The sequence below is a fragment of the Typopeltis vanoorti genome, chromosome 11 (genome assembly GCF_054136105.1).
Source record: "Typopeltis vanoorti isolate ZY-2024b chromosome 11, IOZ_Tvanoo_1.0, whole genome shotgun sequence".
NCBI lineage: Eukaryota > Metazoa > Arthropoda > Arachnida > Uropygi > Thelyphonidae > Typopeltis > Typopeltis vanoorti.
Genome location: NC_143559.1, coordinates 55,063,049 through 55,080,888, shown reverse-complemented (window position 1 = coordinate 55,080,888; position 17,840 = coordinate 55,063,049). Strand labels below are relative to the sequence as shown.

The following is a 17,840-nucleotide window of genomic DNA, read 5'->3' as shown; positions in this document are numbered from 1 at the left end:
TGCTGCTGATTTGTTAATATTTAGAGATTTTATCACATAGGATATTATCATAATATTTTATATTATCCTGTATATAGAGATGATCTCGGTTCAACAATTTTTTTTTTTTTTTCCAAGTGTACCTATATATGCACAAGGGTTCACTCTGATTGTTGCAATGACCTCTTTTATACTATTTCTTTCAGAATCCAAATAAATCACCGACTCAAGACCAAAATACAAAATAAATACATTTAATATAACAAAAACAATATATATACACACTTCAAACAAATATTACATAACTACAAATTAATTGGATCCAAGGCCTTTTAAAATAAACTTACACTTAAGACTAGACTAAACATTTTGTTTGCACAATGACAAAATGTTCATAGCCAGTTTCTTTCTCTGTCAAGGCCCTTTTCCGAAGATTATATGACTTTATTCTTCATTTTCACAGGATCCTTTCTCATCACTCATGTAGCACACATTAAATCTTCCTGACTCAATTCTGTCTCTTTTTAGCAGAAATAATAGTTAAATCCGGCGTCCTTAATACAGATGAAACTTCCTAATCAGAAGTTTCTCGAACATTCCTTTAGAACGTAAATAGCAATTTCTTCTTTTATTCACTAATGCTTATTGACAGTCTTAACTCTTCCACTTCAAAAGCATTCACAGTTCTACAATTCCCTATTCAGAATCTACTACTAATCTTCCAATTAGCGTTTCCTCGAATATTCCTTTTAAAACATCAATAGGAATATTTTCTTTTAATTATCAATACTTATTTCACTTTGAAACTTCATAGTTCCACGATTCCTTTTTCAAAATATATTAATTTTCTTACGACTGTCACATAAAAAAAACTAAATTTCCTCCGAATTTAAACATCTGCCGGCTTATGTTCTAATTTTCTCTCCGAACACTCTTCTTGTATACTCTCCGTTACTCTGATACCGAACGTTGTTTTTTGTCAGCTGTTAATCACACATCAAACTTCTCAGTGAGCATGCGCACTCCTTGAAAGTGGCAAGCAAAAAACTAAATATTACTATTATTACAGGCGACTTCAGGGAGTCCTTAGACTCATCTAGAGAGGCCCTAAACATCATGTCCACACAACTATTCAACATTCTCACAGTATCTATCATACCTTGCCTTGAACTCATTCACTGTCATAGCACCCACAACAGACTCTGTCAGCTTATTCCACTCATTTACCACTCTAAAAGTAAAAAACCCAGTTCTAACACCGTTGCTAACCCACACTCTTGGCCAGCTTCCATTGATGTCCTCTAGTTCTCCCACCACCAGTCCTGATCTCAAAAATATCCTCTGAATTAATCCTATAGAAACCCTTCAGCAATTTGAATGCCTCAATCATATCTCCCCTTTTCTGCCTATCAACCAATTTCTGCACCACACAAATCTTCAACCTGTTCTCAAAAGGTTCATTCCATAGACCTGCTATCATCTTGGTCACTCGTCAAAAAGAAATTTGGTAACCAAATATCTGGGCACAGTAGTCGAGATGAGGTCTTATCAAGGTTCGGCACAGAGGAAGAATAACTTGCTTGTCTCTGCTCGTCAAAGTATTTTTCAGCAACCAAGTGATTTGATGAGCTGATTTAGCCACTTTTGCAATGTGTCCCCTAAACTTCATCTCCCTATCCACCAACACTCCCAAGTCCCTGGCCTCATCAATCTCCTGAAGTACGGTTCCACCAATGTGATATACTGCTGCTATTCTTTTCACCCCAAAATGCATAACCTTTCACTTTGCCACATTAAATTGACATCCATTCTCCTTAGCCCAGAACTCCAATCTATCCAAATCATCCTGCAAGATTTTGACATCTTCTGCATTCACTATTGCCCTACCCAACTTTGCATCATCAGCGAACAAATGAACCGTTCCTCTCAGATCCTTCACTATATCATTAATGAACAAATTAAACAGCAGTGGTCCAAGAACAGAACCCTGCGGCACACCACTAGTCACAGGCCGTCTTTTGGATTCTACTCCTGAATAGATTACTCTCTGATATCTCTCCATCAACCACCCACCTATCCATCTCATCAACCCTATATCCATTCCCATATGTTGCAGTTTATGGATTAGAATTCCATGTGGTATCCTGTCAAAGGTCTTAGCCAGGTCCAGCAGTATCACTGTAAACCCATTACCCTTATCCAGTTCAGCCGTCGCTATGTTATAAATATAATGGCTGACACGTTATCTCCATTAGGAACAAGAGAATGTCTTCAGAAAAAACACATAACTTAATATTTTTAATTACAATAAAATTGTTTAAAGTAATACAAATATCAAATCCAGTAAGTACATCATTTTTTTAAATACTTTACATATTACTTTGGCAAAATAATTTCAATAACGGGCACATCACAAGTGCGGATAATGCGTGTTATGAAACTAAAACTAATAAACATACTAACATAAACAATACATAAAAATATTCAGAATTTTAAATTATGATTATATTTACATCAGTTTCATCTTTCTCTGAAAATTTTTTTTGTAAAAAAAATTTTAAATATTTAACCTATATCTAACAAAACTTTTAATGCTTATTCCTAGATCTTAAAAAATAACGTGATTCTTGCTGATCATTATTTACACTCTCAGACTCACTGGTTTCAGAATCATCTGATGCTAGAGATGATTCAGAATTTACATCTTCTAATTTACTATACTTACAAATTTCATTTCTATACTTTTCAAATATTTCATTTAAACTATTTGAATTATGCCTTAAATCTACAGAATTATCACTATCAGAATCAAATTCTACAGGTTTCTGAGATTCTTTATCCTAACTAACTAAATTAGAGGTATTTTCACATTTCTCTGGTTTATTTAACTCTATATTAACTAACCTATGATATTCTGCTACTATTTCATCAATGTTAGAGTCAGTTTGATTATCATCACTCTTACATTGCACATTATCTGAATTATTTACCTTGGGATTTCTAAAATTTCCTGCATTAGGTTTTGTTTTACCCAAATTAAATTTTCTCCTTTGTTGCATATTTGAATTATAAGCTTTAAAACTATCCCCTTTCTTACTAACTGATTGTGAATGAGATGCACAATTAATATCAGGAAAACAATGCTCATCTTTCAATATTCTATTCATGTTGTCTCCTAATATAACTAAATTTTTACTCCCTAAAAAGTACCTTTTTAACCTATCAGAGTGTACACTTATAATTTTACTAGGATTTTATTATTATTATTATTATTCCTGACACCTCCAAGGAGTCTGAAGACTCATCGCGGGAGGATACCTACAACTGTCTCAACCACTACATCGAACTTCTACTACGAATCATCTCCATCAATGCCATCATTTTTGGCATCTTGAATCCTAAAATTCACAAGAGAAAATTTCTCTAAAATTCTATATGGACGTAAAGCTTTCCTTCCTAATTTTCCAACTCTTTTTATACTAGATTTATCATCTAACAATACTAAATCTCCTGGTGCAAATGACATACTTTCTAAAACAATTTATACACTGCCTAGTTTTCTGAGAACTTAATCTACTCATTTCACCTACTAATCTGTGAGTAGTGGAAAATTTATCTACTACTGTTTCAAGATACTCATTTATGTCATTGTATCCTGTATTAAGAATGACTGAAACTAGGAAAGACTGGATCAAAGCCATACAAAGCAAAAGATGGTTTTTCTTTGATAGCAGAATGAAAAGCAGATCTGTATGCAAATAATGCTTGAGAAAGATATGTGTCCCAATCATTCATTTTAGTTTTTGCCAGATTGGAGAATATTTGCTTTATATTCTTTTTCAGCCTTTCACACACATACCATTACACTGTGGGTTGTAATGTGTTGTAAAAATCTTCCTAAACATTAAGTAATTTACATAACTGTAACAACAGTTCAGATGTAAAATTTGCTCCTTGATCTGAAAGTAAGGTCTGAGGAGTTCCATATCTACAAATTATCATATTTAAGAACTTTCTTGCAATAGTCTTTGCAGTTTGATCCTTCATTGAGACTGCTTCAGGAAATCTAGTTAGCATGTCTATGGCTACTAGAATGTACATATTGCCTTTTTTTTTTTTTTTTTTTTTTTTTTTTTTTAAGTAATTGGCAGTGGACCTACCACATCAATAGCAACAGCCTGAAAAGGTCTAGTTGGAATTGGAAATGGTTGTAATGGAGCTTTTCCTCTGAAAGGGGATCTTATTTGGCACTTATGGCATGATTTGACATATGTGAGTATGTCACTCTTCATACCTTTCCAGATGTAACAATCCTTTATTCTTTCCCAAATCTAGAAAATCCATGGTGTCCTGCCAAGTCAGAATCATGGAAAGTGTACATAATCCAAGGAATCATTTGAATTGGTGCCAATATTTTCACTTTCAACCTTTCATCTTCCATTTGTTTAGATAAGAGTAATCCATCTTTATCGAAATATAAGTTTTCCAGGTTTAAAAATGTATCCAGTTGAGTTTCACCCTTGAATACTGCTTCATAAATAGTTTTAAGTACAGGATAATCATCTTACTGAGCTCACACAATCTCATCCTTTTCCCAAATTTGTGAACTAGGTTCCTTATTCTTTAGAGTCTCAATATTAAACACTTGATCATTATCATCAGGGTGTTTAAAAACTTCAGGAGACTGCTCTAATTTTCATTGTCATCTGATGTCCTGTCTAAACGGCATAAAAAATACCACACAACACAATGATAAATAGATTATATTTCACACAGATTCACAGATTATATTTCTTTCAAGTTCTGGCTATTTTTTGGTGGCATCTCCAAATATAGGGAATATAATACATTGTTATAATCTGTATGATGAGAGAAATGTGAGGCATTAGGAAGAACTACTATCTTGTTAATCTTTTTGGTATTAAAGCGGTTACACAGAAAGGTAGAGCAAATAAAGGGTTAACAAATGATGATGCATTTGGTATCATTTATTAACCACTGTTTTAATGATAGCATACTGTTTAGAGAGCATGATAGGAAAGTATGTATCTACCAGTTTGAGGAGTCTCTGTAGCTCAATCGGTATAGACGAAGCCCTTTGGTCAGAAAGACCTGGTTTCAATTCCTGTCCATGACATGAAAAACTTTAATCTGGTCTCTTTTGACTAAAGGTGAGTTAGCCAGTCTCACATAGTGGCAGAGGGTTTTTTTCCCTCCCAGAAACTCGGGTTTTTCGTCCCTCAGAACAGACAAACTGGTGAGGAGAACACACACAACTGACAGACAAAAAAATACCTTATAACCAATGGCTTCATAAGATAGTGCTGTACTATCCATATGGAACTCATGGCCACTGTATCATCATATGCTAATTACTTAAATAATTAGTGCAAGAGGTTTTCTGTAAACTGAGAAAGAAAGAGTACTGTGGAGATGTGATTAGTGTTGAAAGTTTTTCAATTTGGTTATACTATATTATAAATTAAAGATGACAAGAAATTATATTCTTGGTTTCATCCTTTATCCAAGTATAAGTTTGTATGTGAAGTAACTTCATGACTGGGTTACTTGTACATAGAGGCTCATGACTTTACATTAATTGCCTTAGTATCCTACAATGTAAATATATGTAATGTACATACATATAATGTCAATATATGTTGCATTGTGGGATAACAAAGGAACTGATATGAAGTCATGAGCCGTATATACAAGTAGCCCAGTCACGAAGTTACTTCACATGCAAACTTTGTTTGCTTACACTTGGATAAAGGATGAAACCAAAAATATAATTCCTTGTCATCTTTAATTTATAGTGATTAGTGTGTCTAGAAAAGTGACTACTGTTTTTTTTTTCTATAGTGAACTGTATTGAGGTGCTGGTTGTCGAGGTGGAGGAGGAAAGACTAATGTCTGAGCCAAATGGAGAATACATCATGTCATTCCAGATGGGTTTGAGAGATGGCAGTATCATGTTTTTCAAAGTGATCCACAAGAAATGGACAGAGGAGGAGAGAAGGGAGAGAAAATATGTCCCCCCCCCTTCACTCTCTCTCTATATATATATATAATTTTTTTTATGTTGACTCCACGCATGAAAGGTCACAAGACCTATAACACTACAGTGCCATGTATGTGTGGGCAAGTGATTAAGGAGAAAATTTAAGAACCAACCTGTTGATGGTTCATAAAGAGTGGGAGGTTGTACTCAGTGGTAAAAACAGTATGGGGAAGACTGTTCCAAAGAAATGAGGTGGATGGAATGAACGAAACTGATGAGAAGTTTGTTTGGTGTGTTTGAAGCTGGATAGTGTATATTTGTTGGCCAGTGGCTGTTCTAGTTCTTCTATGGTTAGAAGAAAGTGGAGGAATAGTAGCAGCCAATTCAGAGGAGCAATGCCCAATCATCCAGTTTATCCTTAAATATATTACTCACATCGCCTCCTTAGCATATACAAGTACAGTGGTACCTTGCTAATCCGAACTAATAAAAACCACGCTTGTTCAAATTAGAGAAAAGTTCGGATTAGCGAATTTTCCCCCAAGATACAATAACAACTAGCATTTAAAACCAAAATAATCAGATTCTAATGGTATATCAAGTTAATTCTGTCCGTGCGGTTAGCCTAGTGGCTATGTGCTTCGCAACCATATGCATGGGGAAGGAGTGTCCTAGATTCGATTCCCATCGACGATGTGAGGAGCTTCAGGATCTTCCTCAGCCATAGCCAAGTTAGACGCTCTTGGGAGTGGACAGCAGGGTTTTTCCCCCAGATTATCTGGGGGTTTCATCCAGCAAGCAGGCAAACCGTCCCCGTGAACACACAGGGATAGTCAGGAATACTTAAGACAATCCCTCCAGCCATAGGTCTGAATTGTCACCTATGGCGGTCCCGAGCCTGGATAAAAATAGGGGGGATTGAGGTGGTGCCATACTGCCCCATAAAGGGGCTCATGGCCGTTGAATCACCATACGAAATGAATGAATGAATGAATGAATTTAATTCTGTAAATAAATGAAGTAACTGATAGAAAAAAGCTACCATACTATAATGCAAAACTTAAAAAATAATACAGTACACAAGTTTATTTTTAGTAAAAAATTTAGCTTGTTAGCTTGTATGTACTTGTATTGTTGAGGATTCTGAATTTAATAAAATTGCATAGTTCAGTACATAACTTAATTTGAGTAAAAAATATCACTTTCTTGTACACAACACAAAAAAAAAAAGTTTTGCAAAATAACACAAAAAAATATTTTATTTCTTTGTAAAAAAAGTCACCGATTTTCTTTTGCTTCATGTTCGAATGCTTCTTCTCGGAGCTGCATTAGTAATAAAATTTTGTGGAATGGCGTATCATTCTGCTTATCCCATTCTATACACATATTAAAACTGTCAACTGCCTCTTCATGTTTCACTTTTTTTCTTCGAGTTCTTTATTGTCATCATTGTCTTCTAATTCATTCTGTAGCATCATATTTATAATTTCAGCATCTGATTTGATTTCGAATTCACTTTCGGTTCTACTTGTAATATTAATAACAACATTCCATAACATCTGTTTGTGAAATTTCAACGTCTGGATTAATATTTTTAACCAAATTATGCACGTTTTGAATTTTCTCTTTTTGTGTATCACTGTTGTTATACTATACTGTAATAATAATTATAAAATAAATAATAATAGTTAAAATAATAATTATTAAATAAAAATAATAGTACACAAAATAATAATACGTAATAAAACTTTTTTTTTCTTTCAAACCACAGTTTTTGGATTACTGGAGGGGTTCGGACTAAAGAGGTTTGGATTAGCAAGATACCACTGTACTTAATAGATATTCCTTCCCTCACAGGCTCTCTTCATTCACTTTATTATAGGTGTTGTGTTTTAGCACTATAGAATAGAATAAACTTTTAGATTATTCTATTCTATAGAATAGCCTATAGAAAAGGCACAGTGCTAAAACACAGCACCTGTAATAAAGTGAATGAAGAGAACCTGTGAGGGGAAGGAACATTTATTAAGTAGATTGCCCTCCTCTGAATATCATCACAAATTTTTAAAGAGGTCTTGGGAACAGTACTCCAAATTTGGGTGGATCTGAGACTTATGGAGTGTTCGAAGTTAAAAGGAAGAGAAGTAATGTTCAGAATGGAAAAGAACACCAAGCTTTTTTAGAGGCTATGTGAGTAATATGTTTGAGGATAAACTGGATGAGCAGGTTGTTTATAAAAATCAGGAAGAGGGTGGATGAAATGACAGAGCCCTGATAGACACTGGCATTAACAGGAAAGTCTGAGAAGAGAACACCATTACACATAGGGATCAATCTGAGAGAAAAACTGACAAAGGCAATCTAAATGATGGTAACTTATTGAGAAGCCCTTGATCCTATCAAAAACTTTGGAGATGCCAAGAGCAACAGCACAAATTTCTGCATGGAATAGGTCCAAATGTGAGTGATGTAGGCCAGGAGATCTCCATGGATCTAGAGTGGTGACTAGTGGTCATAATTAAAAGGCAATTCTCAAGATGTTGAAGAAGTGACTGTTGGTTGTTAGCTGTTGCAAAGTACACCTGGACATGCATGCTGCTATGCATTATGGAATCACTACCCAGACCAGTTTCAGCCTTTATTAAAGCCTCATCAGTCAAGTGCCAAGGTTGAATTAATGCAGAAGTCATATTTTACATATACAAGTGATAAAAAAAAAAAAGATATATCACCTTATTACAGTATTAAAATATTCTGGATTGTAGAAAGTTGTAGAAAGTTTTTTCACTTAATTACAAAGTAAGTAATTACTTTGTAATTAAGTGAAATTACTTACCAAGGTAAGCTGGCTTGGTGGCCGAGTGGTAAGCATATCCATTCTCCAGCCAAAATTCTGCCATGGGCATGGATGTTTGTGATTGTGAAAATACTATTGGTGGTGGTGGGCGGTAGATGGCATTTGTGTAGATGATGATTGTAGTTGGAGAATTGGGTGGAGACAGAGTTGTAGAGTCCTCCCTTGATGAATCTTAGGACTCCCTGGAGGTGTCACATAGTAATAATAATAATATTGTTCAAACTGTTATGCAAGTGTAAAGAAAAAGTTTGCATGTGAAATATCTTCATGACTATGCCTCTATATACAAGTAGTATAGTTATGACTGACTTAGACCATTGCCAGTCAGTCTAAAAATAAACAAAGAAAAAACTAAAATCATGTTTAATCATTTTGTAACACCAAAAAACATAATAATAGAAAACAATTTCTTGGAAAGAGTCTCTTCATATATATACTTAGGTCATCTCATTGATCTAAACCGTGGACTTCAAAGGGAAATAAATCGGAGCGTTCAACTTGCCTGGAGTGCATTCAGAAAATTGAAAAGCATTTTTCAAAACAATGATGTCCTACTCTGTTTAAAAAGGAAGACATTTAACCAGTGTATACTTCCAGTCATCTCATATAGTTGTGAAACTTGGTCGCTAACAAAAGCACTGGCAAATAAACTAACAACTCAAAGAAAAATGGAGAGGTTGATGCTAGGCATCACATTAAAAGATAAGTGAAACACCTGGATAAGAAGCTAGACTCAATCACTGACATCATTCTTCACCATAAGAGACTAAAATGGAAATGGGCTGGACATCTATCCAGAAGAGAAGATGAGCGATGGACCACCATACTATTATTATTATTATGTGACACCTCCAGGGAGTCCAAAGACTCATCGAGGGAGAGTGTGCCAACAGCATCGAACGATGATTCCCTTCCAACTACTAATTGAGGTCAAACTTGCTTAAGTTTTTGCTGAGCCATTAGTAGCAGAGGCTCTACCAATCGCCCAACTGGATTCCAAAAGAAGGGTGGGTCCTTTTGTGGTGTGTGTTCAGTGGTGGTGGTGCAATAGCAGGGTGACCCTGGAAGTAGTGCAACACTGAGGGAGCCCAAGGATATCCTAAAAGAAGGTAGAGTGATGAATTGTCAAATTTTGTTGGGGAAAATTGGTCAACCATTGCTAAGAACAGAGAAAAGTGGAAAGAACTGGAGGAGGCCATCATCCAGCAGTGGACAGAAAATGGCTGAAAAGAAGAAGAAGAATGGCTATGAAGATACTTCATGAACAAACTTTGTTTGCTTATATTTGGGTGAGGGACTAAACAAAGTTTGTTCATGAAGTATCTTCAAAACTATATGAAGATACTTCATGAACTCTATATTTTTTGGCAAATATAAATTACTGAACCAATTTCTCATCCTCCTCCTCTTTAGTTCCATCTAATATCATCAATATTAGATGGAACTATAACATCAATAAATAAAATAACAGGTTCCTTCTTTATTTCTGACTCCACAAGTGCCAACGATGTGGTTTTGGTTTTTCAGCCTCTGCTGTGTCGAGCTGATATAAACAAAAAAGAAATAAATAAAACACTATTTTAATACATAGAACAACATAAAAATACAATGTGATAACAGCACCATAACTGTGTACCTTTTTAAATTTTCATTAAAAAAAAATTGTTACTGTTGATGGATTAAAAGCAATTGGGGAGGAAAAAGGTTCTCCCTCACTTTTTTTACACTGGCTCACATTTTGGATTGTGCAATAGGGACACAACTGTGCATCTTCTGAAATTTTCATTTTGTGGATTATGATATAGTGACCAGATTATCCAAGGACCAATGCTGGACACATTCCACTGGTTTCGTAACTTTTGTTTCCTGCTTTGCAGGTTTGTCTTCCCTCCAAGGACCAATGCTGGACACGTTCCACTGGTTGCATAACTTTTGTTTCCTGTTTTGCAGGTTTGCCTTCCCTCCAGGCATATATTCTAAAATTGCTGTATTTCTTCTTATCCCAACAAAAACATAATCATACCTTTTCAATAAAATATTCTGCTTTTATTATTGTTATTATTACTAATGAGTGAGAGGGTGCTGTGTAGGCATACGAACGGTTGCATGGTTGTATCGCTGGTCCCGTTTTTATAGTTTTAATGTGGTTCTAACTCCTGTTTTTAATTTAAAAGTGTCATAAAGTAACTCTACTTGTCACGCTGAAGACAGTGACATATAATTCATCGAAATCGGCCAAGTGGAATCCAAAATCTGAGTGTGCTAAAAATTGAAGAGTACACCGCGATTGCTAACGAGTACAGAACAAAGAACGTCACCATCTTTGCAGCTGTCCAAAGGAAGAAAGGTGAGTCACGAAGTGCAACAATTGTCAGAAGGAACTGCCTTCCGACGGATGTTATATAACCTGCAGCAAATGCCATAGGAATCTTCACTTTACATGCTCCGGACTTTCGGAAACAACCTGGCAACGCAAATCCAATGCCAAACGAGAAGAATGGAAGTGCCTAAACTGTAGAGAGAACAAAGAAACGCCAACACCCACAACGCAACTGATTACGCCGGAGGCAGAATCGGATGATGAACTGAGCAGACAACAAAACACCGGTGAGTCTTATAATTTGAGTTCCGTAAATTTATTACTAGAAAAAGGTTTAGAAAATATAAAAGCCAGCTTGGTAGATCTTGTCCAAGAACTATTTGATGAACAGAATAAGGAAATAACAAAAAAATTAGCGAATATGAAGAGTTTGTTCAATTTAATAATTCAAAAGAAGTCTTACAAACGGTAAAAGACATTAAAACCAGCATTAACACATTAACGGACAGGCAGCACAAATTGATAAAAGACACATCGCAACTCCGTCAAGAATTTATTTCCCTGAAACTACAATACGAAGTTTTAAACCAACAACAACATAAAGAAGACCTTGTCATAAACGGTCTTCCAGAAATCGAATCCACAGAAAATCTCAGAGATGTAGTCTTAAAGTTAGGCCATGCAATTGACATCCCCCTACAGCATAATGATATTCCGACCATAAATCGTTTTCCCAGGAAAAACAGAAAACAAGGCTCGCCACTACCCGCACCAGTCATAGTTCGTCTGACAAGCAAGGCTACAAGAGACAATCTCATAAAAGCCAGCAGACCGAAAACACCAATAGTCAAGGATTTAAATGCATCGCATGATAATACGCCAATCTTTCTATCTGAGTATTTAACACCTTTCAATCAGAATCTTTTGTACCAAGCAAGAAAAGAAAAAAACAAAAAAAGTATCAATTTCTATGGATCGAAGACGGCAAAATATTCTTGAGAAAGTCACAGACTTCAAAGTCTATACAAATAAAAAGCTCAGAAGATATTGACAGGTTGCCAGAGTGAAACAAAAGACTCCAACTTAGTTCAATAAGAAGATCTCAACACAACAAAAATGAATGTGAACCATCAGCTAGATGTAATTATACCAGAATACACTAGTAATTGCACTTTCGAATCTTTTGATGCATGGAAACAAAACACAGTACAAGCGAGAGGTCTCTCAATCTTGCATATTAACATCAGAAGCATCCGAAAACATTGGTTATTATTACAGGCTTATCTGAGGAATTACACTGATATTATTGATATATTGATTCTTACAGAAGTATCCATAACTAATGACGAAGCGACTGCTTTCCAAATTCCAGGCTTCCAACAACATAGATCATGCCGCCAAACAAAAAGAGGGGGTGGAATATTAATATTTATCACACAAAAATTAATAGCAAAAGAAACGGCCTATAAGTTTGAGCATGCTGAAACCCTCTGCCTCGAAATCATTAATACCACGAATACAGAGCATCCCATAATACTAAATGCTATTTACAGGCCACCAAACCTAAACATGATAAAATTCTTACACGAACTCAATTGCTGGCTTTCAAGCCAAGAAATATGCTCAACCGAACACCTAATGATAATTGGCGACATAAACATAAATATTGCAAAAGAAAACCAGAACTACACTGTACAATACCTAGACACACTATCCATGTATAATCTAATACCAACAATAACATCATGTACTAGAGAAGAAATATACGGAAATACCATCACTGCCTCCTGTCTAGATCATATAAACGTCCGAACACCACCAAATAGTTACACTGCATCAGTCATAAAGTGCAAAGTAGCAGACCATTACTTCACCGCCCTAAACCTGCACACCAAGACAATACCCATGCAATATCCCACAGAAGAAAAGTGACAGAAAACAATAATAGACGAAGAAATAGTCAACCAGGAAATAAGAAAAACAGACTGGGAACACCTGGCGTCAGATTCAGCAGATATCTTATACAACAACATTAAACTCACACTGGAGGAAATATATAAGAAAGCTACAAAGAAAGTCCGAATTCGATCATAAACAATGCAAAATCCTTGGATAACACAAAACTTAATCCTAGAAATACACAGAAAGGACGCTTTATGGAAAGAGTTAAAGCGATATCCAAATAACACAGCTTTAAAAACTGAATATAAGATAACAAGGAATCGCCTTACAACACAAATCAGAAATGCAAAAAGAAGCTACTACAGAGACTACAGAAGCTACTACAAAACAACATGAAACAAACCTGGCATCTGATAAATGAGATGCCAGATTTTGTTCCCAACACCACCGCCTATGAAACCATAAAACACAGCTTCATGAAAGACGCAAAACCTATCCGACAACTAGCAAATGACTTTAACCAATACTTTGCAGACTCCATTCAAGAACTGCACAGAAATATTCCCCCAATCAGAAAACGAAACCCTCTACTTGGACCACAAACAAAACCGACATTATGGTTCCCAACCATAAAAGAAGCAGAACTTCTCTCAGCAATACATCAAATCAAACCAAACAAAGGCCCAGGAACAGATGGTATCAGACCTAAAGATATAAAGCAACATGCAACTAGTTTAAGTCCTATCCTACTAAAATTAATAAATAAAATATTTAAAACAGGACAGATACTGAGTATGCTAAAGACCACCATAATCACACCCATATACAAACAAGGAAAAAGAAATTTAATCAGCAATTACAGACCCATAGCGACATTACCAATTATCAATCAAATTATGGAGTGGATCATACTGAAGAAACTCACAGCATACACTGAGATCTTTCATATTATCCCCAAAACACAATATGGTTTTCAGAAAAATAAGGGAACAACATCTCAACTTTACAGACATAATTAATACCGCCTTAGACAAAAACAAAATTGCTATGGTAGTCTTTATAGATCTAACTAAAGCATTCGATACACTTACACATCAAACCTTGTTAGAAAAGCTGAGGCATGTTGGAATAGACGGGCCTCTTCACAGGTGGTTTACAAACTACCTCCAAAATAGAAAGCATATCACACGTATCGGATCAAACCGAAGCAGAGAGCTACCAGTAACCTGTGGAGTGCCATAGGGAGCTGTACTCTCCCCAACTCTAGTCAACATTTACACGCAAGATGTTAATCAGTTACCACTCAAAGGTAAGATATTCCAATACGCAGACGATACAGCAATAATATCCATCCATAATAACGCAAGCATAGCCCAAACAAATATGCAACATGATATAAATCTGATCATAGACTGGCTCACGAAAAGCTCCATACACCTAAACTCAGGAAAGACAAAATTAATGATATTCAGAAATCCACTGACTTGTTCAGTTGATAACAAATATATAACCATCCAACATCCACTTTCCAACATAAAAAACACACAGAACAGCAAAACCACTACAATCACTCAGGTTGAAACAATACGATATCTTGGAATTTACTTCGATGCAGATATGAACTGGAATAGCCATATAAACCATCTACACAACAAACTCCGAACAATAAGTGGCAAACTTTCAGGATGGAGCAAAGAAATTAGTTCTCATCCAAGATGTATCATATGTAACCAAATGCATGTAAAGTATGTATCACATGAAAACCAATGTATGTAAAGTAAATATTACATGTAAACAAATATAAGTAATGTATCATGTGTAAACAAATGCATGGAATGTATATAATAATTGTAACAAATGTATGTAATGTATAAAATAACTGTAACAAATGTATGCAATGTAAAAAAAAAAATTATTATTATTATTATTATATGCATGTATGTAATTTATGACAAAAAAATAAATAAATAAAAAAATAATAACAGTTTTATCTCCCAGAAACTCGGGTTTTTCATCCCGCATACAGACAAATCGGCCCTTCAGAACACACGCAATTTACAGACAAAAAATACTAGTTGTGGTGGTGGTGGGCGGTAGATGGCGTTGATGGAGATGATTCGTAGTAGAGGTTCAGCGTAGTGGTTGAGACAGTTGTAGGTGTCCTCCCACGATGAGCCTTCGGACTCCTTGGAGGTGTCAGGAATAATAATAAATTCTCAATAATGGATGCAAGAGTAAATATCCCCAAAAAACTTATTTTATTTATACAATGAATAGATATATATTAAAAGCAACTTTTATTTAAATTCTTAATAATATATGAAAAGTAAATATCACACAAAACTTATTTATCTTATACAATGAATAGCTATTAAAACTCTCCAAATGAACAATTTAAACATATATTTCGGAAGAATGAATTCTTTTCAATAAGTCATCATCCTCTGATATTTCACTCATAAAATCTTCACAGGAATCAACCATATTATATTTCACAATAAGTATGGCCTTTATTGTCTCAAGTTTTAATTGTGTTTTCTCTGCAATCCACAATTTATTCACAACTGAAAATACTCTTTCTGTAACAGAATTTGTCCCAGGTAAGCAAAGGGAAAATCCACTGTTTTTTTTATATTACCATAAGGCACTTTTTGTTTCTCAAAAAATGCAAAAATCTCAACCCATCTATCTCCTGTAGGAGTTTTTTCTCCTTCCATTTTTCGATTTTTGAATCAATTATATATTTCTTTAAACAAGAAACCTCATCAAAAAGGTTATTTTCATATATTCCATGATTTTTTCCAAAATTAGAATCTATATACTCCAACAATGCCTCAAAATCATGCCATGATATCCTACTTTTAAGGTTCACCGTCTTAATTTCCAGGAACTGGGATGACCACATGTCCAAATACTCCAAACAGTTACTGTAAAAAGTTTTAACATGAGAAATAAACAATTTTTTTTTTATGCTTCTCTCATTTTCTAAAATTCTTAAATCTCTTCTTATGCCAATAGGAACGTAGTTTGATTGGAGACATTCTCTGTGTTTTGCTTTTAGCATATCAAGTTCCTCTGAGACTTCCGTTATTGTACCATCATTTCCTTGAATGTTTCTGCCTACTGCCTCAACTGATGCCTGATTATGAAGAAATGTTAACCACAACTGAGAGGCATTATCATTGAAAAAGAGTTCAATAATTTTTGGACACTTATCAAGGGATAAGAAATATGACTTCAATGGACTATATAATTTCAGAATCCTCTCAATCACAGGTATTAAAGCTAGCCATCTAGTTTTACTGTAGCCTAGTATTTTGTGATATTCAACTTCTGCTTCTTCACAGAGTTCTTACAAAGATTCTACTCTGACAGTGTAAATGTAAAAATGACTATAGATGTTTGTTACAATAGACTAGGTCTAGTGGTAAAAGATCAGCAGCAGTCTGAATGGCATTGTAAACTATATAAAAAGTTCCTCAGAATAAACAACTAATGTATATTGTTTATTCTGAAGAATTTAAAATATTTTATTCACCTTAACAGAAAGAGTAAAGGTGAATAAAATATTTCAAATTCTGTACGTTTTGCTGTACAGGACCAGTAAATGCTGTACATCTGGTCACATAAGATAATGGCAATATCAAAGGCTCACTATTCCAGATTATTTCCAAAATGTGATACTGTGTAAAGTATCACATTTTCTGCCATTTAATAATATGAACCCAGAAAGAGTACTACGGTAGTCGTTCTGGGTTCATTCTTGAAACATGTCCAAACCAGCCTAGTTGGCTCTTTTTTAGTGCTGTAATTATTGTTTCTTTAAAGTTAAGTTCTCTGACGTTTCATTTGTTTTTCTTTTTATTCAGCTTGCTGTGTTGATTTTTCTTAGGCATTTCATTTCAAAAGCATTGAGTTTATTTTCTTAAGATCAAGCATTCTAAGCCATAGAGTACTGTGGTATAGTGTACTGAGTGTGTAGACCACAGTGCATTAAAATTATACTAACTAAATCACGGGGACACATCCGTGCATTCTACTCAGAGTTCGTTATGCCATGTTTAAGGATTCTGGGGATTGCTTTTCAATAAATAAATACTGTTTTTAAAGTGAAGATCTGGATTTAAGAGACGTTTACTGTTATTTAGAGATTACCTTTAAATGATTCTACTGATTTCGACCAAAACTCTTAAATATCGTACAAACCTCTGTGTTTATTAATAATTTATATCCGAGCAGAAATTCTTCATACGTTCCGACAATCAATTCGATATTATGTGAAAGCGATTCAGCTTTAGCCATCGCCACAAAAGTAAATGGCAATTAACACTTTCTTAAAACATAAACAACTTCACCCACGTGGATAACTTTAGACATTACCGCTGGTATACGTTTGAAACGAAATTTTAAACGATAGTGGCGACCCTATTTAAGAAATAGTCGAGGAGAAAAATTCGAATTTTTCAATTTTAATTAATTTATTTGTTTAATAAATAAATACTTGAACGTCCTCTAATGTCACTAAACGTTCTTTCTCCACAACTGCTCCAACGGAAACTGTCAGGCGAGGCGGAAATATTTTCTATATTCTCCTAAATTGAAATACTACGAGTTTTGTGGTGGATTTCTTGAGTTGCCAGACTAATGGTACTAAAACCCGACTTTCTGGGAGTAAAGCTACATGTCATGCCAGCGACCGACTAATTCAGGAATCGTTCAAATAAAGGATGTTTCTCTAGTTGGCTACAAGAATCGAACTTAAAATAATCTTTCTTCGGGAA

General features: G+C 34.9%; 1 protein-coding gene across 4 annotated transcripts in view; it reads right to left on the bottom strand.

Annotated features, from left to right (window-relative positions):
- Positions 1-17,421, bottom strand: part of LOC150101594 (p21-activated protein kinase-interacting protein 1-like) — a 182,238-nt gene extending 164,817 nt beyond the window's left edge. For 2 of the 4 annotated variants that reach the window (XM_090400702.1, XM_090400703.1), the window contains exon 1: positions 17,266-17,421. In XM_090400702.1, coding sequence (XP_090256828.1) covers positions 17,266-17,361 — 96 coding nt within the window. In that variant the 5' untranslated portion in view covers positions 17,362-17,421. Of the gene's footprint in view, positions 1-8,816; positions 9,020-17,214 lie in introns of all 4 variants that reach the window. The other 2 variants (XM_090400704.1, XM_090400705.1) reach the window with 2 other exon arrangements.
- Positions 17,422-17,840: the final 419 nt, after the last annotated feature.